At 34.9% G+C, this 27,270-nt stretch overlaps 1 protein-coding gene across 1 annotated transcript in view; it reads left to right on the forward strand.

The window, feature by feature from the left end:
• LOC105347948 (death-inducer obliterator 1) overlaps positions 1-20,309 on the forward strand; it is a 32,405-nt gene extending 12,096 nt beyond the window's left edge. Inside the window, exons 15-30 of the mRNA XM_066084408.1 lie at positions 163-313; positions 1,911-2,130; positions 3,684-3,843; positions 5,250-5,366; positions 7,485-7,598; positions 8,128-8,352; positions 8,734-8,876; positions 9,282-9,429; positions 10,153-10,242; positions 10,878-11,073; positions 12,322-12,504; positions 12,646-12,822; positions 12,916-14,097; positions 14,719-15,441; positions 15,745-15,841; positions 18,148-20,309. Coding sequence (XP_065940480.1) covers positions 163-313; positions 1,911-2,130; positions 3,684-3,843; positions 5,250-5,366; positions 7,485-7,598; positions 8,128-8,352; positions 8,734-8,876; positions 9,282-9,429; positions 10,153-10,242; positions 10,878-11,073; positions 12,322-12,504; positions 12,646-12,822; positions 12,916-14,097; positions 14,719-15,441; positions 15,745-15,841; positions 18,148-18,700 — 4,479 coding nt within the window. The 3' untranslated portion in view covers positions 18,701-20,309. The remainder of the gene's footprint in view (positions 1-162; positions 314-1,910; positions 2,131-3,683; positions 3,844-5,249; positions 5,367-7,484; positions 7,599-8,127; positions 8,353-8,733; positions 8,877-9,281; positions 9,430-10,152; positions 10,243-10,877; positions 11,074-12,321; positions 12,505-12,645; positions 12,823-12,915; positions 14,098-14,718; positions 15,442-15,744; positions 15,842-18,147) is intronic.
• The last annotated feature ends 6,961 nt before the right edge of the window (positions 20,310-27,270 follow it).

Consider the following 27,270-nt stretch of genomic DNA (forward strand, 5'->3'; position numbering starts at 1 on the left):
GCTTTGTTTTTCAAAAAATTTTAATCTCTCTGTACTTTTTTTTTGATCAATGAAGCTAACAATTTGATAATATTGAATTATACACATAATGATATAAAATTAAAGGAACGCAGATTTTTTGTGTCAAATTTTGATTTTGATTTGATGGGTATTTTTTGACAGCACGGTCCATTATGGCGAGTCCCCGTGAGGGAGAGGAAGACGGGGCGCGTGTATACGGGCTCTAACGCTCCACTGGAGAGTGTGCTCGTCACCTGGCTGTTACAACACCCCACGTTTGAGGTGGTGCGCCCCAAACTCTCCAGCAGTGCCAGTAAGCCTTAGCAATTATACAACTTCTCTTATTGTATTAACAATTTTTTTTAAAAAGTGCCAAGATTTACCTGTACTGTGGTTTCATTTAATATTAGTGGGTATCAATTTCCGTGGATTCAATGAAAATTTCAGTTTCAAGGATATGCAAGTTTGTTGTCAATTATCCTATCAATACAAAATGTTAGTAAAATTTACACTTTAAGAATATTTAATTTTGTGGATCTACTAAGCAATGAAATCAATGCAAATTGGCATCCTATGAAAACTGATAAAACCACAGTATAATGTGTCAAGGTTTACATGTAAAGTATCAAGGTTTACATGTGTAGTAGTACCTACTTAAATTATTTCCAAATTCATCGGGTTTGTTATTCATTTTCTCTTTCATCTATTATAAAACGTAAATTCTTATTGGCCAATTCTGTTAAAAGTGTTCACTATTGTTTAACAAGTATATAAACCCGAGCACATTCATGATTGAGGCTTCTTCACTGAGCCTTGCATCAAGGTACGAAGTCGCCCTCCTTGTGGCAAATTTTAAGTTGACTCAAATTCCATATTTATTTTGGGAAATTATTTTTTTGTTCTTTATTTTTCGTTATTTATTTTGGTCACTAAGGTACACTAGCTCCTCATCGTAATTAATTATTATTTAATTACCAATAAATTATATTTTCAACTTATCAAATTCTTCTGTTTTTCCTCTTGTTAATAGCCTTAACAGGCGGAATCAAAATTATCTGGGTTAAATATTATGTAAAAACACAACGAGAAGTTAAAAAAATATCATATACAGTAGTGAAAAAGATCAAACTACTACACGTGTATAGGTGTCAAAGTTTACATGTATAAAGTGCCAAGGTTTACATGTAAAGTATCAAGGTTTACATGTTGAAAATGTCAAGGTTTACAGTACCGATCAGACCCAACCTAACAGAAAGTAAACCTCAACTAAACCCTGGGTTTACTATATGGGTTTACTCTGGGTTTACTTCGGGTTTACTAGAGTGGACCCAGAGTAAATCCAAAGTGGACACAGAAAGTAAACCCAGTCAGAAGTATACCCCTGAAAGCAGATGCTAACTGTGTATTCAGAATATACAAAGGGTAGGAATTATGGGCAGTGGGATGATAAGATAAAATACTAGTCTGCTTCACACTTCAGTGCATACAGATGACTTCAAAAGCAATTTCAAAGTAAACCCAAAGTAAACCCCGAGTAAACCCAAAGTTAACCCCGAGTGAACCCAAATTTTCAAAAAGTAAACCGAAAGTAAACCAAAAAAGTAAACCCGGGGTAGAGTTGGCATTTACTCTGGTGTTAGGTTGGGTCTGATCGTTACTGTACATGTAAAGTGTCAAGGTTTACATGTATAAAGTGTCAAGGTTTACATGTATGAAATTGTTAAGTTTAAGATTTGTTACTTATTATATGAACATGTATTGCAATGTAATTTAATATGTTTATTAGAAATAAGTACTACATTTATATGAAGTGAAAGTTTTTACTGTTAAAGTGTTGTATGTTCTTCATTGAATGCTAGGAATAAATGTAAGTGAAGTATTTTGAATTTGCTTTTAATTTTTCTCAAAAGGTCGTGATAAATCCAAGGATCACCATCAGAAAGAGAAATCCAAGCAACAGAAGTCCCCGTCTCACCATGACAGCAGGCATGGTGACCACAAAGACAGGCCCAGTCACAGTGGTGTCCCCCTAGACAAGGTGTCGGAGCAGGCCAAGGGAAAGAAAGAGGATGGGCCGGACGTGGTCCGACTGAATGTACGCAAGTCCCTCAGGGATGCTCTCATCAACAGGTAAGGCACAGGTGTTGCTCTCATCAACAGGTAAGGCACAGGTGTTGCTCTCATCAACAGTTAAGGCAAATTAAAGGTGTTGCTCTCATCAACAGGTAAGGCACAGGTATTGCTTTCAACTGTTATGGCAAATTAAAGGTGTTGCTCTCATCAACAGGTAAGGTACATGTGTTGCTCTCATCAACAGGTAAGGCAGAGGTGTTGCTCTCATAAACTGGTAAGGCACAATTGTTGCTCTCATCAACAGGTAAGGCACTGGTGATGACATTTTCATTAGATAAGGGACAGATGATGTTCTTGAGGGCTTAGTATTGAACAAAATAATTCATTGCAATAAGGTACAAGGCTTTGTAAAACATATCCAATATATGGATTTTTGGTATTAATATTCAGGTGAATTAGCTCCTAAAAACATATTTTTGAAAACATTAAAGAAAATATTTTACCTTAAAGTGTATGTTATCTTATGCTGGAAAATGAATTTCTATTGAAAACATCTTCTAGAAACCTTTAAGAATATTAATTAAATTATGGAACCAATATGTATTGAAAGTTCAGACATTTAACAATATGTTGTGATATATAGATGATGCATATATTGAATATCATATGTATAAGTGAAAAAAGGTGCCAGACAACATGTATGACCATAACAACATATTGTTCATTAATTAAGTAGAACAATTTCATGTATAATAAGGGGTTACATTGTGAAAAATAACAGGTGCTCATGTGAAGAATTTAAGTGGATGGGTGTAGATGAGCCTCTAAATTGATATGTAGACAGAGAGTATGTTTATGGTTTATGACAAATTTGTAGACTTGGATGTTGTTGTATTTAAACATTTGTAAATAAAGGATCAGACTTATTGCTAACTCGTGAAATTCCATTTCATTACCAATACGAAATCAGTCCTACGAATTTCATGAGAAAAGCTATGATGTTATTAATAAATGATGTGCTAATATGTGTTAACACAAAATCGTAATGCAGGCAGACATTTCATTGAATTATAATTGAAATCATGGGTATATATACATGAACACTAATAAGTAAAACCCACTCAGGTGTCATTTCTAAAACCTACATGTACATCAGTTAATTGTTATGGTTATGGGTATGAGGGAAACACACTTCATGATCTTTTAAAGCAACCAATAAAAAAGAACTTGCATTTGTTAAGGCAGAAAAGTGCATGTGATGGCTCTTTCCCCAATAAGATAAAAAGAAATTGTGAATGGAGAGAGAAATTAAAATTTTAATACATGTAAATGGAGTTATCTTTTGAGTATATTAGTCAAATATATCTTCAACTGATTGTACAAATATTTTATGGTAGCTGTTTGTTAAAAGTGGGTTTTTTTTTTACTATCCTGCAACATAGTTTTACAAATAATTCTGTCTAGCCATACATTTTGAATAAATGCTGTTGAAAATTTATAAAAAGTCATGCAATATTCTCGTTAGCAATTCAACCACTGGGTAAGGTTACATAGCATTGTCATGAGGGTTGAAATGGCTTTGATAGTTCACATTTTTTTTGCTAATTAAGGGCTGACGGAGCTGATGATGTAATGTTGTCAACTATCGAGATAAGGACAATAGCTCTGAAAATTGAAGAGGAACTGTATGCTGTGTTTCAAGAAACAGGCCACAAGTATAAGGCCAAGTACAGGAGTCTTATCTTCAACATCAAAGACTCCAGAAACCAGGTGATCTTAACATTTATACTTTTTAAATCAAAAACAGATTTTAAAAAAATTTGAATTAGAACTGATTCTGTGTCTTTCATCCATCTGTCTATCCAAGATCTCTTGTCTAGGGCCTATCTCTCTCCTTGGCCCAATCTGGCTCATACTTCACCAACAGAGTGCCTTTGGGTAAAGGGTGTGCTGTGACCTTGAACCAAGTTTCAAGGTTTAAGGTTAATTTCATAACAGAATCATCTGAAAAATCCTTGTCCAGATCATATATTTTCTCTGCTTGGTCCACTCTTGCTCATACAGTCATACTTCACCCATAGAGTGATGTGCAGTGACCTTGATTGACCTTTCTAGGTCAAGGGTCAAGGTCATTTCAGATCACACAATAAAAAGTAATTTCAGAGCATATTTACTCTCCACTTAGCCCTATCTGTCTCATACTTCACATAAACAGAACTTCTGGGAAAAATGTGTGCAGTGACCTTAAACCAGGTTTCAAGGTCAAATGTTAAAGTTTTAAGAGATCTTTTCAAAATCTAGTTTTAGACTACAAATTATTTCTCGTTTGCTTAATCTTGCTCATATTAAGGTAATGAGCTTGACTTCAAGTTTTGTGTCAACCTGAATATTTCCAAGTTATGGGTCAATGTCAAAGCAAAATTCTCTGAAATGCTTTCATTATGTTTTCATTTTTTAAGTGGGGCCCTTTGAGATAGTCACCGTCTCAGTGATGTCTGGTTATTAATAAAGGCATTGTGTTATACATTCACTATGCTTTAAATTGGAATTTGTTTTTGTGTCCCCTTATTCGAGTAGCTGACAGAATCTTAATGACCACTCATAAGTCTAACACATACATTTAACAGTGATATACATGTAAATGAATTTTTTAAAAAGCACATGTTAAGACCAAATTTTAAATCATCTACTGTATAAATTAAATAATTATTTGAAAAAAAGTGTTATAAGTTTCACCATGCTTTAAATTGGAATTTGTTTTTGTGTCCCTTTATTTGAGTAGAAATTAAGACAGAAACTTAATGACCACTCATAACTCTAACATATACATTTAGCTGTGTTATATGTTGAGATCAAATTTTCAATTATATGCCAGTACTATATGAATTAAAGAATTTTTTGAAAAAAGATGGTCTTCAACTTTTGGTTGAAGGTCTTTGACAGAGAGTGAAATTGTGATTTACAAGTACAAGTAATCTTAATATGTTTATATACATGCATATTAATAGTATTTACCAGTAAACAGTACAATAATTTTTTATCCCACTTTTTAAAATTAAAAAAAAATTAACTTATGTTTATGTTAGGTTTGTGTGTTAGACAGTAAGTGGAATTGATGATATCTAATTTAAAATAAAGAAATTTTATACCAATATCACATGAAAACCTGTTTACAGGGGCTGTTTCGTAAGATCCTGAATGGCCACATCAAGCCCGGTGAACTGGTGAAGATGACCCCCGAGGAACTCGCTTCCAAGGAACTTGCAAGGTGGAGAGAATTCGAAGCCAAACATGTACGATTTTTTTCTGAATTTTTGAAACTATAGTATAGTCAATGCAATTTAAAAAAAATACCAACAATACAGATTTACAATGACAACATTGGTCTACGACAAAATAAGCCTCTGCTCATTCATTAGCATGAATCGTCATATGCATATGTTAAGCAAATATTTAAAATGTCTGCACCCAATTAATATCACTTTGCTCTTGTATTACATTGCTTTCTGACATGTACTTTCCCCCATGATTATCCTAATTTTCTGTTCCCCGAAATGTTGAGCATATAAAATGGATAAATTTCTTGTAAAATATCAATACACTGTTAACTGCTTGATAAAAAAGTGCAGTTTCCTTCCATGTACATGTACATTGTACAGTGTAAAGTTCAAGTTACACAAAATTTACAGAGGCATTCTATGCATATTCACACCCAGATATTTTATTTGTTTTTAGTTTATTTTTTGTGTGACTAAAATCAGAATAAATTCATGAGATAATTGGCATTATGTAAAGACTAATGTAAACCAAAAACACAGAAATTTAATTAAACATGCCAATATGTTTGAAATTTTAAGCAAATGATATCTACACATCAAAGACCTTTTATAGAGGAATTTAATAGATGTGGTAAAATCTCCTTCTATGCCATGAAGTTTATCACAATTGTTTCTTAACAAGGCCGGGTCTAATTTGTTCTGCCCTAGATTCTTGAATGAAATTTTTTACATGAATTTCCACTGATATAATTATTATTTTAAGATAAAAATATAAGAATTTACCACACCGTTTGTTCAGGGGGTCATCTCAAAATTTGTTAATTTTTAACATAGGACCCTATGGGATTTTGCTTGAAATGTATCAATTTTGCACATTTTTTACATTTTTTTTTAAACTTCTGCCCTAGGGATTTCTTTTTCTGTTCTACATATTAAAGTTATGCTAAAAGGCATCAAATAGTACAAAAACCCTTCTGCCTCCTGGTTTGTTCCAGGGGTCTTATCAAAGTTGTTTTTTGTATGCCAAATTTTCCAGATTTGTCAGATAATGGCTACTGTAAATTCCTAATTAAACGCGAGGAATTAATATCCGCGTAAAATTGCGAGGACCACCCTTCGCGGATTTTAAAATCTCGCCATTATTTTTTGAGAGTTGAAAATTATAAGAAAGAAGAAAAAAACCACCACGTTCACGATTTTATATTCTCGCAATTTGATACAAAACAGCGGGATCGCGGAATTAAGTACTCGCGTAATATAAGGAATTTACAGTATTATTTATTTGGCAAAGGCGGAAATGGTGATCTTTATAGTATTATTAAATCATTCAGACATATTTAAGTAATAAATAAATATATAACATCACATATTAAGGGTGATCATTAATATAAAATACATGGTTACTGTCTTCAATGATATATGAATTAAGCTTTAATAGGTGGGTTAAGAAAACCTGACAGAGGGCTAGGCTTGCTGAACCCTCTTCTAGTTTTTTCGACCCGAGCCCAAATATAGCTTATACTTTGAAACATTTATGTTTATTCCACAATTATAACATCAATTTTATGCATCAAACGAACTATTTTTAACAAATCTAGCTGAATATCTGCAGTTGAAACTATTATGCCATGGCGTCAACCAAGCAAAAAGATGACGTCACAATACAAATGAAACGCTGCGTGAAAGCGTGCGTACTTGATCTGTACTCGGCCTCGTTAAGGAGAAATTTGATTTTCTATGCTTTAATTCCCATGTAATTTCTGGTAATTCCCCGGCCAAAATTCTAGATATAGAGATGACCTTTTCTACTTCTTAAAAAACATAACCCAGTTTGTCAATTTTTGATGATGAAATGAGAAAAGCTTGTCAGCAGGTTTGTCTCTAAAAATTGAAGTAGAAGGAAGAAATAAAAAAGTAGAAGGGGGTCGGGGTCTAGCTTATAGCTAGATTGTGTTTGAAATTCAAAAATAGCTGGATAACTACATCACTTTAGGTGGGGGAAATCCCCGCCCACCGGGTCTTAGAGACAGCCTGCATTGTCAACAGAGGGTGCATGAATTCTATACTAAACAACCTCGAGTAACCAAAATTTGAGGAAGAATGTTGGTTAGAACTGATGCTTTCTATTGACAGCAACTAGAGATGATCGAGGCAGTGGAGAAGGAACACATGTTGGAGGGACAACATATAGTGAAGAAAACTCACAAGGGAGAGATTGACATGGACGAAGATCTCAGCACTCTGGAGGTACTTTGTAACTTGTTACTGGAAAATGGACGGTGTGTTATTTTTATGGTTAAGAAGGCTGAATGGTTGTGGCCATTTTCTGATGCTATTAATCTTCTTGAAAAGAAGAGCTCTGTATAGCTAAATAGAGAAATGTTCAAATTTTTAAGATATGATTATTGGAATTTTTCTTCACTAAATAATATGTTGTAGTTTATAGCTTTACAAGCCATTATTGAAAATTTAAGGCAGCTCTTATGGTTAATTTGTTGACCATGGAGCCCCCTTAATAATCAGATCTCATCAATGTTGCATTGATGTCTGTACAGAAAAAAAATATTGATATACACATATAACATAAAAACAGATTAACGCTTTTGATTTATTAAGTTTTATGATGATATGACTTAACTAGATTTTAATACATGTATAAACGATAACATTTATTTTAATTTTTGAGGTGGAATGTTCTTTCATATATCCAGATGACCTAATTTTACACTGCCCGTGGCGTCTGATGACATATTTACATTTTCATTGAATTTTCCAGGATAAAGGGGTAGGCAGAGAGAAGAAACCAGAGGTGTCCCAGGAGGAGGAGAATAATGCGGAGTCCTCGGACGTTATTGTTGACACCACTGGTCAGCATAAGCTCCATGTATTTGACCTCAACTGTAAGATCTGCACAGGAAAAGTTGCCCCTCCAGTGGACGAGTCCACACCGAAGAAGGAGGTGACAGTAGCAAAGCAGGTGTCTTTGGAGGAGTCCCCAAAGGTAAACTTTAATTACAGTCTCTAAGGATAGGCTCTAGTAGAATCTTAACCTAAAGGTGAATAAAACCATTTTGAAGATAAATCTAGTTAACAAGTCAAACAAACAAAAAAAAGCTGCTAATGTGATGTACGTCAGATACATTAGATTTAAAAACCAGGTGTGTGAAAATTTTGATTATAATTCAAGTTTATCTCTTTCAAAGATATTTTTACATTGTTTACTTGATAACTTACTGAAACTGTGCTTGTACTTTTAGTTGATAAAAGTGGAAACTGAGTCCATTTTGCAATATTTGTGGAATATAAAAGAGAAAGATAAAAACCTCGCTTGTACATTTTGTTGATAAAAATGGAAATTGAGTCCAGTTTGAAATATTTGTAGAATATAAGAGAGAAAGAGAAAAAGCCACAGAAGAAAACAGAAGAGCAACAGAAGAAAGCAGAGATGGTTGTAAAAGAAGTACTGAAGGCAATTCAGAAAGCGAAGGCTGAGGTTCCCCATGTGGACTCTACGGTCACTGTTAGGTAATAGAATATATAAAAATAGAATATATAAAAATAAAATGTACATTCCATTTGAAGTCCCAACGCAATATTTAAAATAAGATGTACATTCCATTTGAAGTCCCAATGCAATATATAAAAATAGATGTACATACCATTTTAAGTCCCTATGCAATATATAAAGATAGAATGTACATTCCATTTGAAGTCCCAAGCTCACTATTTCTGGACATGTTCAAAAATAAGATGGGAAAAAGTTCAATACTTCTGTATGCATTCAAAAATAAAATGTGAATTACACTTTAAAGTCCTGTGTATGAAAAAAAGTTAACGTCTATGTATGTTAAAAAATTTATACGGTAGATAACACTGGAAGTCTTAATAATTGAATGGTGAATGACTCTTGTTTGATATTTTGGCGTTCAGGTCTCCAGACTCTGCGCTTCAGTCTGGGCTGGAGAAGCCAAAGTTTACCCCCTCTGGGCCTCAGCTGTGGAAAGGTTTCATTCAGATGCAGGATGTGGCGAAGTTTGTCACTACAGCCTATCCCGTGTCTGGGCTGGCGGACAAACTGGTAAGTGCTGCTTGTCACGGACCTCCTGTTAATTACCGTTAATTACTGTTAATTACTGTTAAGATTTTTGCAGTTGTAGTGAAGAACTAGAGAAAAGCAGATATTTGATTGTCTGGACCGGTTGTTTCCTACGTGGATGTGAGAAATGCGTAAATGTTATCATGTATCTATGAGGTTCTTTATGGAGAGAACTATCATGGGCATTTTGCCTGCCCTTCCAGCTATGTTCACTGTATATGCTATGTATATATTATGAATAAGATACTTCTTAAGCTATTTATAAGGTTCTTAAAGCAATATGAGCTGCAACTTTCATGCTGAAATTTTTTTCTATGAAAATGTTATTTTCTACTAAAATGACAAAAATATCATGGTTTTTAAATTTCTGATAGCCATATTTTTTTGGGGAAAGCTGTAAAGAAGCCTAAATTGAAGCAAATTGAATTATTCCCAAAAAAATTCTTTTAGTATTCATTGTATTCATGCTTCATAAATGATTCCAGTATTGGTCATATTTTAATCTATATGATTTATGTAAAAAGCGGAGGCTGGATATTTGTTAAAAACAGCATCTGGTGATTTACATAAGAGATTTGTCATTTCATGATAAACAGGAAATACAATAATATGTACCTCAATGCTGATTTGTGTTTTGTATTTTTGATTTTCCTATAAAGCCATTTCCCATCATGCTATTTTTGTATTGCTGTATGTGATTTTCAGGATTTGCCTGATACTATCCATGTCTGTGGGAGAATTGGACCAGAGCAGATCTGGGATTACTTGGCCAAAATGAAGAAAATTGGATCAAAAGTATGAGATTTGTTCATGAAAATTTTATTTGAATGAAAATTTTCATACAAGATCAGTTAAAAAGAAGTATGTGTATCACTGCCTAGGTTTGTTCATTGTATCATCAGAAATATTTAGGGTTTATACCGGTATAACAAATCTCATGGATAGTTTATTGAGAAATAAATAGAAGAAGCAATACGTCATCCATATTAAACAACTGTAAACAGGAAAATATTCGTCCATGTTTTATTCTTATCAGTGGGCGACTGGGTGAATTCCAGTGTCTAAAATTATTATATTTTTATTACAACTGGTATGGGCAAATTCAAGACGAGGTGAAACTCTTTGCAAGTGTAGAAGGGTGGGTTTTACATGGGGCAAAAGTAACCTTGTACATGTATGGAGTATGCTGGCACAGAAATACACATAGCTGGCGGTCATATGTCACTATATGTCCTAGGGAAAATAAATTTTCATGTAAAAAAAATTTGTTAGAAATGAATTTGACATAAATGACTGTCAAGTGTAGATATATTATAAACTTATTTAATATACTAGTACTCAATTTGTACAGTAATATGCTGATAATGCATATTTTACTGACTTTACGTTTTACCTGCAGAATGAGTGGTTTTATTTGTGTTTTTGTGTAGGATATTGTGATATTGCGGTTTATTCCTGGGGGAGACGAGGAGAAGACGAGCTACATCAACCTGTACTCCTACCTGAATAGCCGGGCCCGCTGTGGGGTGGTGGGCAACAAAGCCAAGCACATCAAGGACTTCTACATCCTCCCCCTGGCCTCCCACAGCCAGATCCCTGCCATACTCACCCCTTTTGATGGCCCAGGTAAACATTTACCCTCCATACTCACCCCTTTTGATGACCCAGGTAAAAATTCCCCCCATATTTACTGCTTTTGATGGCCCAGGTAAAAATTACCCCTCCATACTTACCCCTTTTGATGGCCCAGGTAAAAATTACTCCTCTGAATTTACCCCCTTTGATGGCCCAGGTAAAAAATTACCCCTCCATACTTATCCCTTTTGATGGCCCAGGTAAAAATTACCCCTCCATACTTACCCCTTTTGATGGCCCAGGTAAAAATTACCCCCTGTATTTACCCCTTTTGATGGCCCAGGTAAAAATTACCCCTCCATACTTACCCCCTTTGATGGCCCAGGTAAAAATTAACCCTCTGAATTTACCCCCTTTGATGGCCCAGGTAAAAATTACCCCTCCATACTTACCCCCTTTGATGGCCCAGGTAAAAGTTACACCTCTGAATTTACCCCTTTGATAACCAAGGTAAATTTTACTTCTACATGCGTACCTCTTTTGATGGCCAAGTTAAATATTACCCCTGCAAATTCACTCCGTTTTGAAAGCTTAGGTAAATATTACCCCTCAATACTCATTCCCTGTGACAGCCCATGTAAATATTACCCCTCAATAATCATTATTTTCAACAGTCCAGGTAAATTTCAAGCTCTTGTTCCATCCCTTTTGATGCCTCAGTTAAGATTACCATCAATCTTGTTAAACACTCCATGTGAATATCATCCTTACATACTTATTCAATTTTGATGACCCAGGTAAATATTACCCCTTAATACTCCCCTCTTTTAATGATCAAGGTAATTATTACCCTTCCCTAATCATTCCTTTGTTAGCTCAGGTAAGCGACATCCCATGTGTCATTAAATTTGCAGTCATTTACCCCTGTTTTTTTGAAACATTGTTTATTATTTTTATTATGGTTTCATACAGTGCAAATACTTAAATACTTTGGGTATTTTTAGGGCATACAGTGGAATGCCACTTAGATAGTTTACTTATCGTCACCATTCAAGTGCACTTACATGGTTCATTCACTTATAATACATTAATACGCAATACAATATCATGCTCTGGTCGTCCTTACTTTAAGGTCTATGGCTTTTTTGGAACAAAATGTTGTTTAAAATAGACAGAATTTTTTTTTCAAGAGAATCAAAACTCAAAATGTATTGGATGACAACTGGACTACCAGTACATTTGTATATTAATTAAATTTTTATGCACGAGATTCATAATCTTGCACTATTTGTATAATAGGGCTAGAAGATAACCGCCCTCATATGCTGTTGGCAATCATCGTCAAACAAAAACAAAAACGGCACAGTGACCACGATCATCACCACGACAGCAAGAAATCCAAGCACGATTACGACCACCATCGCAGCAAACACAGCAGTGGCAAATCGTACACTCCCTCTAGCTCACGGAGCTCATCGAAAGGTAATCTCTCTGATTTATGTAGTACATGTACTTGTTTTGGCCTGGTACGTACATGTAGTTGTGCTTTGCATGGTATATATGGGTAAACGGACATGTAAGTATGGAACTTTGTACACTGACTGGCACTTTGTTATTTAACAGATTCGTCCAGATCTACTAACAAGTCACGTAATGACTCGTCCTCGTCTGAAACAAGTACTCCTGTGTCAGGGGGTGGTACCCCCAGAGTCCCCACCAATCCTGGAGCCTTGATGGAGAAAAGTGACCCCATCGTAAAGGCCTATGGAAAAGGGGCGGGGCTTGTAGATGATGAGCATGGTAAAGGAATGGGCACAATAAGCTGGATTTTTAAGCATTAGAATTTGTCGCTTATAGACGTGTTGAAACCGCAATATGTAATATTTTTTTCAGATCACGATAGTAAATCATCTGCAGATGATATTCCATATGATCCTGAAGACGACTCTCAGCTCCCTTACAAGAAGGCAAAGTCGGATAGGGAAGATAAAAAATCGCAGGATAAGCCCTCAGTAACCACTGTAACAGAACTTATAGGGAGGATCTCAAAGTGCAATAGTCCAGCAGAGTCTACAGCTCTTACAGTGGCAGCATTGGCAACGCTCAAGTCAACACAGGAAAAGAGGCGGTTTCTTCTGGACCTCACATCCAAAGTGGAGGAGCAGAAAAAACTGCTGGAGAAGAAAGAAGTGGCAAAACTGACAGCAAGAACGCTAGTGTCTGCCATATATGCCATAAGTGCTGCATCTAAGGCATTAATTCCAGTTGCAAAAGTTGCCGCCAAGACAGGTTCTTTGCCGTCTGCTTCCCAGACTGCGGCTTCCACCACAGAATCTCCCACCACAAGTACACCACTGAAATCTGATACAGTGGTGCAGTCATCCAGTGAAAAGAAAGTTGTGGTGTCTCCAAGCCTTATCTCAACAGCTCCTAGTGACTCAGTGACTGTGATTAAGACTTCAACCATTTCATCAGACATTACAGTGACTAGCATAGCACAAGCTGATTTTTCAATGGTGGAGATGAATTCAGGGCAGGATGTGGACATGAGGATTGGCACCCGGCCTCCGGTGTCCAGTAGGATTAGTGGAGAAACTATTACAAGTGTGGAAAAGAATGTACAACCACCAAACTTCTATGTGGAAAATCCTTCTATTTCAATGCAAGATACTCCATTAGAGGAAAGTAGTAAACCTGTGAACCCATCAGAGATGCCAGAGGCTCTCAAATCTCTTTTTTCCATTATGCCCAGTGCAAACTACAATTTCATGAGCAATATTAAAGATAGTAGTGAAAAAGACACTAAAGATACAGAAGTGGTGGATTCATATTCCACATCATCTGGACAGTTGTCATCCACACAGTCAGAAGAGGTGGTGGAAGAGGAGGCGGAGGCACCAAAAGGGAAAAAGAACACATTTAATGTGTCTCTCTTGGACTTTGACTATGGAGATTCAGACAGTGATGGCGAAGACTCCAGTAAAGCTCCCCACAGGAGCAAGCCAGGAAAACGGTCCCCTAGTGGATCTGGTGAAGGCACCGAAGGAAAGGGAAACACAGAATCAAGTGGTAAATGTAAACAAATATATATAACATTTATTAATATGTACAAAGGCTAAAAATATTAACAATATCCTTTGTCCCAGAAATAAAACAGCTAATGTGGAATCATCATCGTTCGTTGGGGATCAATGTTCGTGGCTTTCTTGGGTTACTTTTGCCTACGAATTTACATCCCCACAAACGTATATACAAGCATTTTTTCTAATATCTATATACGAAATAGAACTTGTTACCAACGAAATTACATCCCCACGAACCAAGAAATGTTTGACTACCCATGAACATTGACACCCATGAATAAAAACGATTTCTCAGTATTTGTTTATTATATGTTAACAGTTCCACTTGTTTAAATGAGGGCATCATATTCATTTGTTGAAAACTAGGAATTCATTTGATTTATGATACGTCTGATGAACTGTTTTGCAACAATACAAACCCCTTGATGACAAATAACTTTTAAAATGTTTTGCTGCTCTCTAAGCATCAGGTGATGTAACACAATGGGGCTTGTCTGTTCCTCTAAACAAAATCTGATGTATGTTTAATATTTTGGCACATATTAAAAAGTCAATTTTTGGTGGGTTGAGATCTTACCCAGTAAATGAGTTGGATTTAAATTTATATTTTCAGACAAAACAGATAGAGAGTTAATGCCTCCACCGCCTCCACCTATTGGTGTAGAGAAACCCGATGGAGCTCCACCCCCGCCTGATTCAGAGTTACCTCCCTTGCCATCTGAACCTCCACCACCTCTCCCAGAACACGAACCAGAAGAAGAAATTAAAGAGGGTAATAAAAGTAAAAAGAAGAAAAAGAAGGCACCCAAACTTCCACCTGAAATTGTTCTTACGCCAACCAATCCAGTGGGCAAAGCTATACTGGAAGCAACTTATCAAAAACTGGAATATGATATAGTTCATCAAATGAACATGCCCCCACCTCCCTTACCTCCTTTGCCCCTCACTCCAAATGTCCCTCCCCCAACCGGTGTGCCCCCTCCCACAGGGGTTCCTCCCCCCAATCTACCCTCCATGCCACCCAGTGGCCAGAACATGCAGGGACCTCCATCCTTGCCCATCGTCCCAATGCCTTCTATGTCTGGTCCCCCTCCCCCTTTGAATTGTCCCCCTCCTCCCTTGTCTGGTCCCCCTCCTCCAATGTCTTGTCCTCCTCCTCCCTTATCAAGTATGCCCCATATGGGGCCTCCTCCTGTACCCCTTCAGGGTATGCCTCCTACTTCGATGCCTTTAACCATGCCTATGGGTCCAGGCCGTGAGGGTCCACCACCTTTTCAGGGACCTTCTAATGTGCAGCATGCTGAAAACCAAGGGCATCAACCAAAGAAGCACCCAGGTATAACCTAATATACAAAGTGTGCTCATTCATGTATTAATTATTATGCATAATTACATGTACTTTGCATATGCATTCTAGAATACTGTATACAGGGAAATATTCACTCCTGTTTTATTTTTGCTCCTTTTTCCTTCAATGTAAGGCTGAGCGAATCACAAAACTGTGTCTGGGCGAATTCAAGCAAAACTGGCTGCAAATGTAGAAGGGCAAAAATAACCCTGTATACAGTAACAATGATCCTTTTTGGTTACCAAAGCTTGTATTTGCATTTCTTCTATAAGTAGTTCATTGTTTTACCAGGCTTTACAGGTAAGCCACCGTGGGAAGACAACAGTTTGGCTGATGAGGCACTGACCTTACCATTACAGGACCAAGACTTCAGAGACAGAGACTTTAGGTAATGGCAACTTCTCTGTTTGGAATCTAGATACTGTTAATTTCTTTATTTTACGGGAGTGCTTAACTCAGTGGTTCCGCTGTTTTGTATCAAATCTGGGGAATATAAAATCACCAGCACCAATTTTTTGTTAGACTTTTATTAGTTCTTAACTGTCTGAAAAATAAAACCAAGATTTTAAAATCCATTTCTTCTTGCTATTTTATGTGGATATTTATTCCTTATGATTTTTATAACGAATCTACAGTATTTCTTATATAGAATTCATAAAAATGCATGTATTTCTTGTGCATACTTTATCAGTTGATTTGAAGCAAAACATAAAGGTTCTTCACCTTAAAGATATTACAGTACCCTAGATGTCCTTTCAAAAAGCAAACATATCTTTTTTGCTGAATTTTCAAGAAGAAATTTTTTTTTTTATATCCTTTTGATAGAAGATGAGAGAATATCAGTTTAGGTCTAACAAATATTTGTCAGTCAAAATCAAGTACCTGCTTGACATTTTTAATTGGGTTCAACAAATATCATCAGATCCATTTTGCATAAACTTTCTGCATGAAAATGTGACAAATGATAATCTTGGCAAAGTTACGGCAGGCTTGGCAGTATGTATAATTCCCAGTACATGTGTCTGGAATGAAGTCACTAGAATGACGCTGAAATATTTTAAGGTGGAATAATACATCGTCATAAAATGGCTGACCTCTGATCGAAACGACATTTTGTTTTATTAAAAGGATTTTTTCGTCTGCAACTTATAACTTACCTCATAGCCGAGTGGATAAAGTGTCGGGCTTGTGATCCATACATACGAAGTTCGAATCCCGCTGGGGATTTTGTTGTTACGTACTTAATTGATCTTTTTAGATATTCATTTTTTTATCCCCAAAATGCAAATTTTTCGCTTGTTTGACATATGTATAATTCATTTATCATTATGTCTTTCATAATCAAACAATTTACATTTAATTTGAGTGAACTTTTTTCAATTGGTTATTCCACCTTAAGATGTTTACTTATTTACTGTTGTGAAATCCAGACATCGGGCATTGTGGTTGTTTGTGGTTGTTTATGGTTGTTTGTGGTTGTTTGTGGTTGTTTATGGTTGTTTGTGGTTGTTTATGGTTGTTTGTGGTTTTAAGATGTTGAGCACTGGATGGTCGTGGCCATTTTGAGACATTCTTTACCTTTACAGGAAGGGCTTTGGGTAAAATTATAGGAAAATATTCAAATTTTTAAGAAGCCTAATTATGCAGAGAAAATATTTCTTTACTAAACAACAGTTCAACAATGGCTTAAAAATCATAAATGAAAATTAAAGCCGAATTCCGCAATAGGCACCATCACACAGGTGTATAAACCCTTTGATTTTACTACACTGGATTGTACACCTGAAACTCGTGGATGACTTGTGGTATTCCTTTCTTGGTCTTAGATTTTGTGCATTTATATTTTATTTAATGTGCATCTTCTGTTTGTAAATAATGCATGAAGCTGTATATTTGGTGTTGGTATTCTCCTGGTGTTAAAAAGTGCATAAAAATTTGATAATTTCACCACGACTGAGTTGCACAGCAATTTAAGTGAGACCATTACAGAATAATAATTTGAACTGTTATGAGCTCTGAGGCTTATATAGGGGTTGAAGTGATAGCAGTGATGAAAGAAAAATTTGGCGGATAGTGCCCTTTATAGGAGTAGTGTTAAGCTTTAAAGAAGATCTGATGATTAACTTGTTGACCTTTGGCATCCTTCAAAACGGGTCTCTAGGAAACATGTTTATAATCAAGTACACATTGGCAACAGTACTAAAAGTCTTATAGCCTGCACAATATGTAAAAGTCATACAAAACACTTTGATACACTTACATTTTATGTCATTGCACCCTATTTAAGTGTCATTGGTGTCTTTAAGCATTGAACTTGAATGGAGTTTGTTTTTCTCTCCCTCCTGATTTAAGCATTTCACACATTTAAATCTATTTGTATGACTATAAAGAGATCTCACTTTTATCATCTTGACTGCAGGCAGAAGAATGTTTGTGGATGCTCGCTCATCCTGGGATGAACTCTGTTTTCATGTTTATTTGAATGTGGGCTGTTTTTCTAACTGAAATACTTATCAATGAGAATATGTTCCCAGGAACTAGGAATTTGTTTTTACCCATGTACATCCCCCATTTAGATCAAAATGATTCCAACGTCCATGTGTTAACCATGAGATTTCCTCTAATATTTTCAGGTACATTTCACTTTTGACAAAGTTGACAAATACATGTAGTTTTTTCTTATCTTTATTGAAGACATGGGGAGGATGTTGATGAAAGACAAAGAACGTGGACTGGGAACCGACAGAAATTCCCACCCCCCTGGGCTCAGGATGTGGATCACAGACACAAAAAGGACTCGAGCGGGCCCCATGGGATGGCAGAAGACAGAGATTTCCGACACCGCCCCCGAGGCCGGGAAGATGAGTACCGGTCGAGGGACTATTCCCGGGACGGCCGACTGGAGTATACAGAGGACCAAGACTACAGATCACATGATCAAAGGCGGAAAAAGCGGCACGGACACAGTCCCGATCAGTCTTCGCACTCCAAGAAATCTCGGCACCACGACAGGGATCGGCATCATCATGGAAGGGATGACGTGGGGGATAGGGGGAACAGAGAGGAGGGGCATGGGGGGCAGCACCAGAAAAAGGGGACCGATTTACCCAAACCTGTCCCTCCTCCGGGGGTGACATCCTCATCTACAGGTGATGCCCCACCCCAGGGGAAAGGGATGCCATCGGAACACAGACCTCTTCCTCCAAAAACACAACCTGCACCCCCAGGAGTGGACGAGTGGAAATGATGACTGTATTCCCAGCTTTCACAAAGATTCTTTGATTAGTTGTTGTTATTAACAGTATTTGTTGTGAAGATTTTATGCCATTATGAACAATTTCGCTTCAAAATTATGTACAGTGTATTTTTAAATTTTTTTTTAAGTCTGAACTTGTTGATGTTAAATATGATGTCACCTTAGGGTTTTAGCCATTTTAAGTATATTTTCTCAATTGCTTTCGGTTGTAGAAAGTTATGAAAAATAATTGAAATATTTATGTACCTGAACTTGATGAAAAAAATATGGTATTCATTGTAACTATGCTTCAAGACTTCATTCAGGGGAAAATTCTGATTGAAACTTGTGATACAATCAAAGTTCCAACGTTTATCACATATTAGCTGTATTAATATGGATAAGGTTGTTTTTGCGTCATACTAATAGACTGGGGTCATTTTAATAGAAGAAAATCAAAACTTCAACTAATTAGATATTGTTTATTACAATATCATAGGTGACAGACCATATTAAGACAAAATGGAAAAAACATTTTAATTTTTCCGCCCTGGTTAGACGTTAGATTTTAAAAAGAAACATGTACTCATAGAAATAGATGTTAATTTGAATTGGCCAGACGCAATAATTTAAAGGGGCATGGTGACGCTCAAGCTCATGATTCAGCAAATATCGAATTTTTTCTCGATTTCCACATATTTCATATATCATATGAAAACTAAACTTGAAAAATTACGGTGTTGAAAAAAAAATAAATTAAAAAGAGAAAAATAGAATTAGCGTTGGGCCAACACAAAAATATTGAGTTTTCTTTCCGCTTCATAGCCACGCAAGCGCAGGGGATGTAAATACTGCAGCGTGGCATACATCATGAGCGAGAAACCTCTTATTGAAACATGATGTCTTCAAGATCTATATATTTATTAACATGCATTTTCTATAATTGCATATTTTTTACCACAGTCATCGAATAGCTTCTAATTCAAATTCTTTTTTCAGTGTGTCAATCCCCTTGTAACTATTTTTAGACAGAAATCGCAATCACGTGACACTAAACCAATGTCCAAAACAAATCGGTTTGTTTACATGTGCAATTTCCGGATGAAATCTCGAGTAGCTCTTTATTTCTGTTGTCATAGTCAAAAAGCAAAACATCTATTTTGAGTCACCGTGCCACTTTAATGCTGCAGCTGTGTTGAGTTTCACTCCGAACAGAGGGTTTGGCTCCTGAAATGAAGGGCAGCAAAAGTTCATGAAAAGTTCAAATTTTATAAATCAGTTTTACTATTCTTGACTGAGATGTGCATGAACTATTGTCTCGTCAGCTTTATTTTTTTTCACTGAGAACTAGACAGTATTGTATTGATACACGTGTTTTGTTAAAGTAAGGTACTTGTGACGTAATATATAATTGTACCCATCCTGAGAGCCCTGTAGGTAGTCTAATGAGGCATAATTATAAATACGTTTTACCGAGCTTTGTTTGCCATTTCTCTGTTGTTTACGATGTTTCATTGGAATGGAGTATTTGTTATATATTTTAGTTGCCACTGATTGGTTTCTTTGGCACGTGTCCATGTCTTGTACATGAAGAAAATTGAAATAAACCAGTCTTGGGTTCCACGTGTTTTGATTGCCAACGTAACTATGTTAGGTAAAGGAATTTTCCCCATGCCTTGTTAAATTTATTGCTATAAATCAACTTTTTAAGGGTCTTTGATCGTCAGCCTCAAAGTATTTTTTTTTTCATCCTAAAAATGTTATATATCCTTCAAACGTTTTTAATGACATAAAATAAGAAGAATTTTTGATGGTATCCATGTATTTTACGGTTAATATAATGGAATAAATAACGTATACGAGTTGAGATCAAATTAGAAAAAAAAAAGGTTGTATTGTTGCAACGCTGGTTCGAACCCCTTTTCCTCTCGGTAGTTGTAAGTCTCCATAGAGCCACAAAGCCAAGCAGTTAATTGAATGCTTGGCGTAATATTAACACTGTATATGAAAGGCAGATTTATGGTACGGATTAAAAATTCCTGATAATTTAGAGTTACCAAACATTGCTGATCGGAGATCGTTAATATTTTATAGTCTACGCAATTGATTAGCAGTGGTGGGTGAGGGTGAACATTCCAATATTTGCAAATTATGAATATATCTGAGGTATACTTTGAAGTAATGGGAGAGATCTTGTATACTAAGAGATCTTGTATACTAAGGAACTCCCATTTTCATGCTTGGATTAATTAGTATGCAAATTTCATAATGCAATAGTCTAATACTTAAGACCAAACTTCGTAGATTTCCCTTTTACTCTGGATCATTTTTTCCCATACTACAGCGTTCTTGGAACACGTTATCCAAATAAAGACGCCCTTTGTAATTGATATGCTGCACTACATTGATCGGTAGTAGTGATTGATTGGATAGGAAAAATTAAGTAAAAGAGGATATATAGAGATCGATCAGTTTCATGAATGAACTAATCAACAACTGTACATTGAGGTGATAGGTTCTCTGGAAGGCGTGTGTCAATTAATGCAAAAAATACACAGTAGATGGTTTATTTACTTTTAATTTAAAAGTGGGTCTGAAAATGATTTATTAATTTCGATTTCGCAGCAATATTTAGCACGCACTGACGTCAGACTAAAACCAATCTTTGTTCATACCAGCTTTGCAAATGCATCTTCTCGGACGTTTCCGGTAAAGCTCGGAAAAACACATATTGGTTGTTTTGGACTCGTTTGATTTTCGCTCTTTTCGCCTTCAGTGATAATGGCCATATTGGCTTCCTAATGGGGCATTGTCGGACGTTTTGCGTTCAATACGCCAATGAAGTTCGATCTTTCGATCATTTATGGAGCATAACAAAACCTAAAAATTCAAATGATGTAAAACATTCATTAATTGAATATAACGTTCTCAAATTGCACTGAACTATGTTGCAAATATGTAAGTTTTAAAGTGGCGGGAATTTGTATACATTTAATTGTACTTTTAGGCGAACTTGAGAAGGCGTTTATTACGCTCTTTTTCGCGTTATTACGCTCTTTTTTAGCGTTATTACGCCTTATTTCAGTTCCAAACATGATATCAATAGACTTTCGTTTGAACACAACCTAAGTTCTTCTTAAAAAAAAAAAAGCAGGGAGATAATCAGTGAAAGTAAATTTACTTTTTTGTATGAATTTTTTATGAATAAAAAGTCTCGCACATATTCTTATGGTTAACCTAGCCTAGTCTTACTAAAGAAGACAAGTGTTAATGAAAGATTGATTGATTACGTCAATCTGATGTAAATCTTATGTAGGAGTAATCTGGAGATGGTTCAAGGTCCATACACCCTAAATAAATTCAATTCTGATATATGTCTTACTTTCCCCACTGTATATTTTGTTTTGTTAAAGCGATACTAAGATCTCTATTGAGCCAAGATTGATGGCTCTAGAGGCTGAAACCCTAGATCTATTAAACTTCGACAATCTCGCATTTTATGTCAGTCTCGCATTTACCACAGTACGTGTACATGTAATTTATATAAAAAAAAAGATATGAAAGGCTGAGATCGAAATGAGCTCGTCTAAGTTTTATAGCAATGGGACCTGGACTTCGCTTTGTTAAAAAAAAACAAACTTCCGATTAGGTTGATAGTCTTTTAATCGCTCCGTATATACTCGTATATGGCATTTTTCTGAAATCTATAAATTGAACACATATCGATTCTACCAGAATCATTCCAATTCTTAGTAAAGCTCAAACATACAACTTTTAATAGAAAATATAAATTGTTATTGTTGAACAGATTATTTTTTCTAATTTTAAATTAAAAGAGCAATGCATGATATTCACATAATGCACGCACACGCAATCAAATTGATTGGTTGCTTAAGTGCATCTGAAAATTTACGTCTAAACGAGAACAACAATATCAAAAACAGATCTTCAACAGAATTTGCAGCTCGTTATTGAATATGAACTATTGCAAAATTTTAAAAGTCACTCACTTTATATTGAAGCATTTTACATGTATCAACTTCATAATTAGTAAGCACAATTGCATCAAGATTTGCTATCTTCTTGGAGTATTATAAAAGATTTGATCAGATGAACATTATGATAAATGAGGGTAGCATATATATATATATATATATATATATATATATATATATATATATATATATATATATATATATATATATATATATATATATATATATATATATATATATATATACACTTTTTACTTTTATTTCAATTCTTATATACTAGTATGACCTCATACAAAACTAGTTTCTCAAAACGTCATATTACAATGCATAGCGACAACGTTCATCATATAGAATTCAAAATCAGCTAAAACACGGTCATGCATGTTTCGACATGTGAAATTGTGTTTGTAAAATATATGAAAGCCCCAAATAATGAAACTAAGTATTGTACGCTGAAACAAAAAAAAATTAAAAATAAAAAAAAAAAAAACAATTTTATAACCAAAACCTAAACAAACGTTTGTTAAATTATGACTGAGTAGAAAAATGTAATTTTTTATTTGTTATTCTGTGAAGTAAACTAATTAAGAAACATACATAACGTCGACTTAGTTGATTTCACTGTCCATATTGTGACTGCAGTGGGATAAGATTGACTGAATTCAATTGGGGCCATACAAACAAAGAGATGTACACTATAGTAATTGAAGATATTGAAAATTGTTACCATTATGTAAAAAAAACAAAAAACAAAACAAAACAAAACAAAAAACCACCCAATTATTACAATTTTAATATCTCACATAGGACGTAAATTTACACTGAAGATAAAAAAGAGATTGAATATATTTATTATTTTACAAAACATTCGGTAAATCAGCATTCAAACCGATAAAATGTAATAACGTTTGGTCATCAGCTTTTTCTGTAACCATATACAGAATGTTCTTCAAGGGACAGATGTTCGAATCATTCTACGCGCATTGATCAATTTTAAAAATTTTCCTCATACAAGTACGTCGGCCAGAAGCAAACATTAATTTATACTTGTATCAATGACTGCAAGTGTTTTATTCATATTTACTGTGAATGACATATCATATAAATAATTTTCTTTTTTAAAAATTGTGCACCTAATTAATAACCATATGAAGATTTTGCTGACTTCCATTGTCCCTAGTGTAGATGTTTTAACACTATATCGTTGATTCTTGATGTATGTAAAACGATATAAATTTCCATGATTGCAAATTCTATCACCTGAAATATCTAAGGCACAGAATTTGATTTCAATTAATATGTAGATATTAATATTCATAATTCATGCAATTCAGTAATGACAGGCGTGACAGTTGACAAATCCCTCTGGCTTTTGAGTCTCTAAAACATCGGCATGAATTTATTACAAACAATTAATTAGCATATTAAGTGCTTACACTGAAGTACTAATGAAATCAAGCGATACTGTGAGAAGAAAAAATACCTTGAGACAAAAATAAATAAATAAATTAAATAACAAAAGGAGCTCGAGAGTTTCTATTAATTGACTTAAGCCCCACTTTTTGAAATATGTTGTATCAACTCCATAAATCATTTGACTGGCAGAATATTCAATGACGACAAATTTTACATGCCATTCACAGTTTCTACATTCTGAAAGAAAATAAATTATTTTCTGTGAATATAAATATTGTAGGCATATGTACATACACAAACATTGGTTATGATTTAAAAATAAAAAAGAAATCAGCCTTAAAATCTTCTATGTCTAAATCTATGGTACCTGAATATGCAGTCTGATTAAACCACCCCCCTTATCCTTACACTCTCGGGGTCTCTGATATGCAGTCTGATTTAAACCGCCACCCAGCCACCAACCCTTCTCCTTACACTCTCGAGGTCTCTGACATTTAAGGAGAAGGGGAGGGGTGGTTTTAATATGACTGATGTATTTGTAATAGCCATACATTTGGTGCCAAGAACAATGTTAACTATAACTATTTCAGAGAACACTTAACAGAAGATGACATAAAAATTAATCATTAACATAATTCTAAGCTTGATTTCTTTGTTAAATGTAATCTTAATGTAGAATATATCTCCTTCCCCTACCAACATCGTAAAACACAAACGTAACAGCTTTTAGTTAAATGTTAGTTAATTAATTGTTATTTATTGTTATTTATGGCATATAATTACTATTATCCACAGTTTAACATTAATCAAAACGTTGGAAGTAAATATCACTATAAAAAAATGATACATCGTGTACAGTTAAGTTTGCATACTTATTCCTTACACCGTAAACAATATTCATTTGATTTTTCATGCAGATGTAAATGCACGGACAGAATCAACAAATTCCGACATTTTTTTCACTTCTTCTTCATAATTAATGCAACAGAGCTCTATAAACATATTTGAAAATTAATATTCTGACCCTAGTTCAAAAGATATTGGAAACGATATTAATGAAGCACGCCGAGTGTGTAAAATAGTAATACATTATTTGCTAAGAGTTGTCACTGGTCTTCAAATTGTGAAAAATCCACGTATGTCGGACGGATTTTTTGGTTGAGCGGAAGTTTTTTTTGGAGAACATGGACGGAGTTTTACCTTGCCCTTCTATCGTCTGCTTCATGGTTTTGTTCAGAATCGCAGTAAGTAAAATCACGGCGATCGAATATTTTCTTGCACCATAAAGGTGGTAACCCTTGCATTCTCCTGTCGACCTTTTAACCCCAAAGCAAACGGATCGTTCCGCTTGAATGAGAATTTCGTCAAACTTGAATTTGTATTCCGAAGGTTCGATTTGGTGATTGTCTTGATCTTTCACAATTTGTCAAACCTGCTTGTCTTATCAATATCCGCGGTGTTTCAGGGAAAAAATATATATATATATTTTTCTTCAAATAATGACAAATCACTTTTGTGATATTGAAATATTTCCAGTTCTATTTCTCAATCACTTTATTACAATAATATCAGGCTCATATATGAAGTACGTGTACGTTTGGAAAAAGAGCTTTTGTCCTCTGAGGGTTTTTATTAATCTTGATTTGCTAAGAGTAGGATATGTACTTGTGAATCCATACATTGGTATTCATATTCACAGATACTTTTCGATTGTTCTTGCTTTTCCTTCCTTTGAATGTACTTATACATGTATTTGTATAAGAAAAGATTTCTGGCATAGACCAAATGGGTCCTCTTAATATTCAGCATATTATAATTCTCTTTTAAGGTGGCATTGGGCATCCGTCAATATCAATGCGGATTAATGTACATTGTAACCAAATACTTCCACCGATTTAGAAGTTTCAAGATTTACAATAATTAATTAACCAAAAATTACGTTTTAATTTTTTTGGAAATGTAAAAATTTAGAACTTGGCTTGCAATAAAAATGAAGGTTATATAGATAATTACTAGTATATCCAAAATGAAATTAATGTAGTGACATTTATTAACAACTAAAAAATAAAATGGACAGTACTTCGTATGAATCGTGTAGCGAAATCAATTTTTCTTCCATTTCAATTATTATTTCTAAAAGAACTCCAATGAGTTCAACCTGCACTTTGATTCATCAAGTGCACGTTGCTTTTACTGAATACTGTTTATAGATAAACCATTTAAACAAGACCGTGGACTTTCGGTGGGACGTATATATCTTTTTCTTGCGGAGCCATGGCTGAGTGGCCAACAGTGAATTAGACAGGCCTGCATCACATTGCTGTTTGACACCGACTACCCAAAGTCCAAGCTCTACATGTAGTTAAAATGGTTCTCACTGATCGGGTGGTTCTCTGTTCGTTACATTATGATTCATCAACACAACGTTGAATGGAATAGTCTTTCAGTGCGAAAATATTGAGAGAAGGTATTTATTTAAGGAAATACGTGTAGGTTTTTAACACCAAAAGAAATACGTATAGGTTTTTAACACCAAAGGAAATACATGTAGGTTTTTAACACCAAAGGAAATACATGTAGGTTTTTTAACAACAAAGGAAATACATGTAGGTAATTAACACCAAAGGAAATACAGTCATGTAGGTAATTAACACCAAAGGAAATACATGTAGGTAATTAACACCAAAGGAAATAAATGTAAGTAATTAACACCAAGGGAAATACATGTAGTTACTTCACTCCTTAAAAAAACCCCATCATATACAAGAGTTGTGTTAAATAATTTAACAAACCTGAAAGAAAAGAAAAGAAATGATTTTAAAGAAAAATCAATATAATGAGTTTGTGACGGTAAGTGATTAGTTATTGCATCAAAAACCATCTCAAATCTCAGTATTTTTACTGAGATTTTTTCTGACACATCACTGCATCTTATTTTTAACAGTCTTAGAGAACCATTTCAACAAGACCTTGAATCTTCGTTAGGATGTAACTATCTTATTTTTTTGCGTCAAAACACGATAAAAATGACGATGGTTTGAAGTGAAATATACAGATTCCTCAGTCTAAGCTCAAAAGCCTGACTTTAGTTGATTTCAAAGAGTCATGGCCGAGAGGCCACCAATGATATACTAAAGGCATACGTCACATTGCTGTTTGACACAACTAGCC

This window comes from Magallana gigas, chromosome 5 (assembly GCF_963853765.1).
Source record: "Magallana gigas chromosome 5, xbMagGiga1.1, whole genome shotgun sequence".
Taxonomy (NCBI): Eukaryota; Metazoa; Mollusca; class Bivalvia; order Ostreida; family Ostreidae; genus Magallana; species Magallana gigas.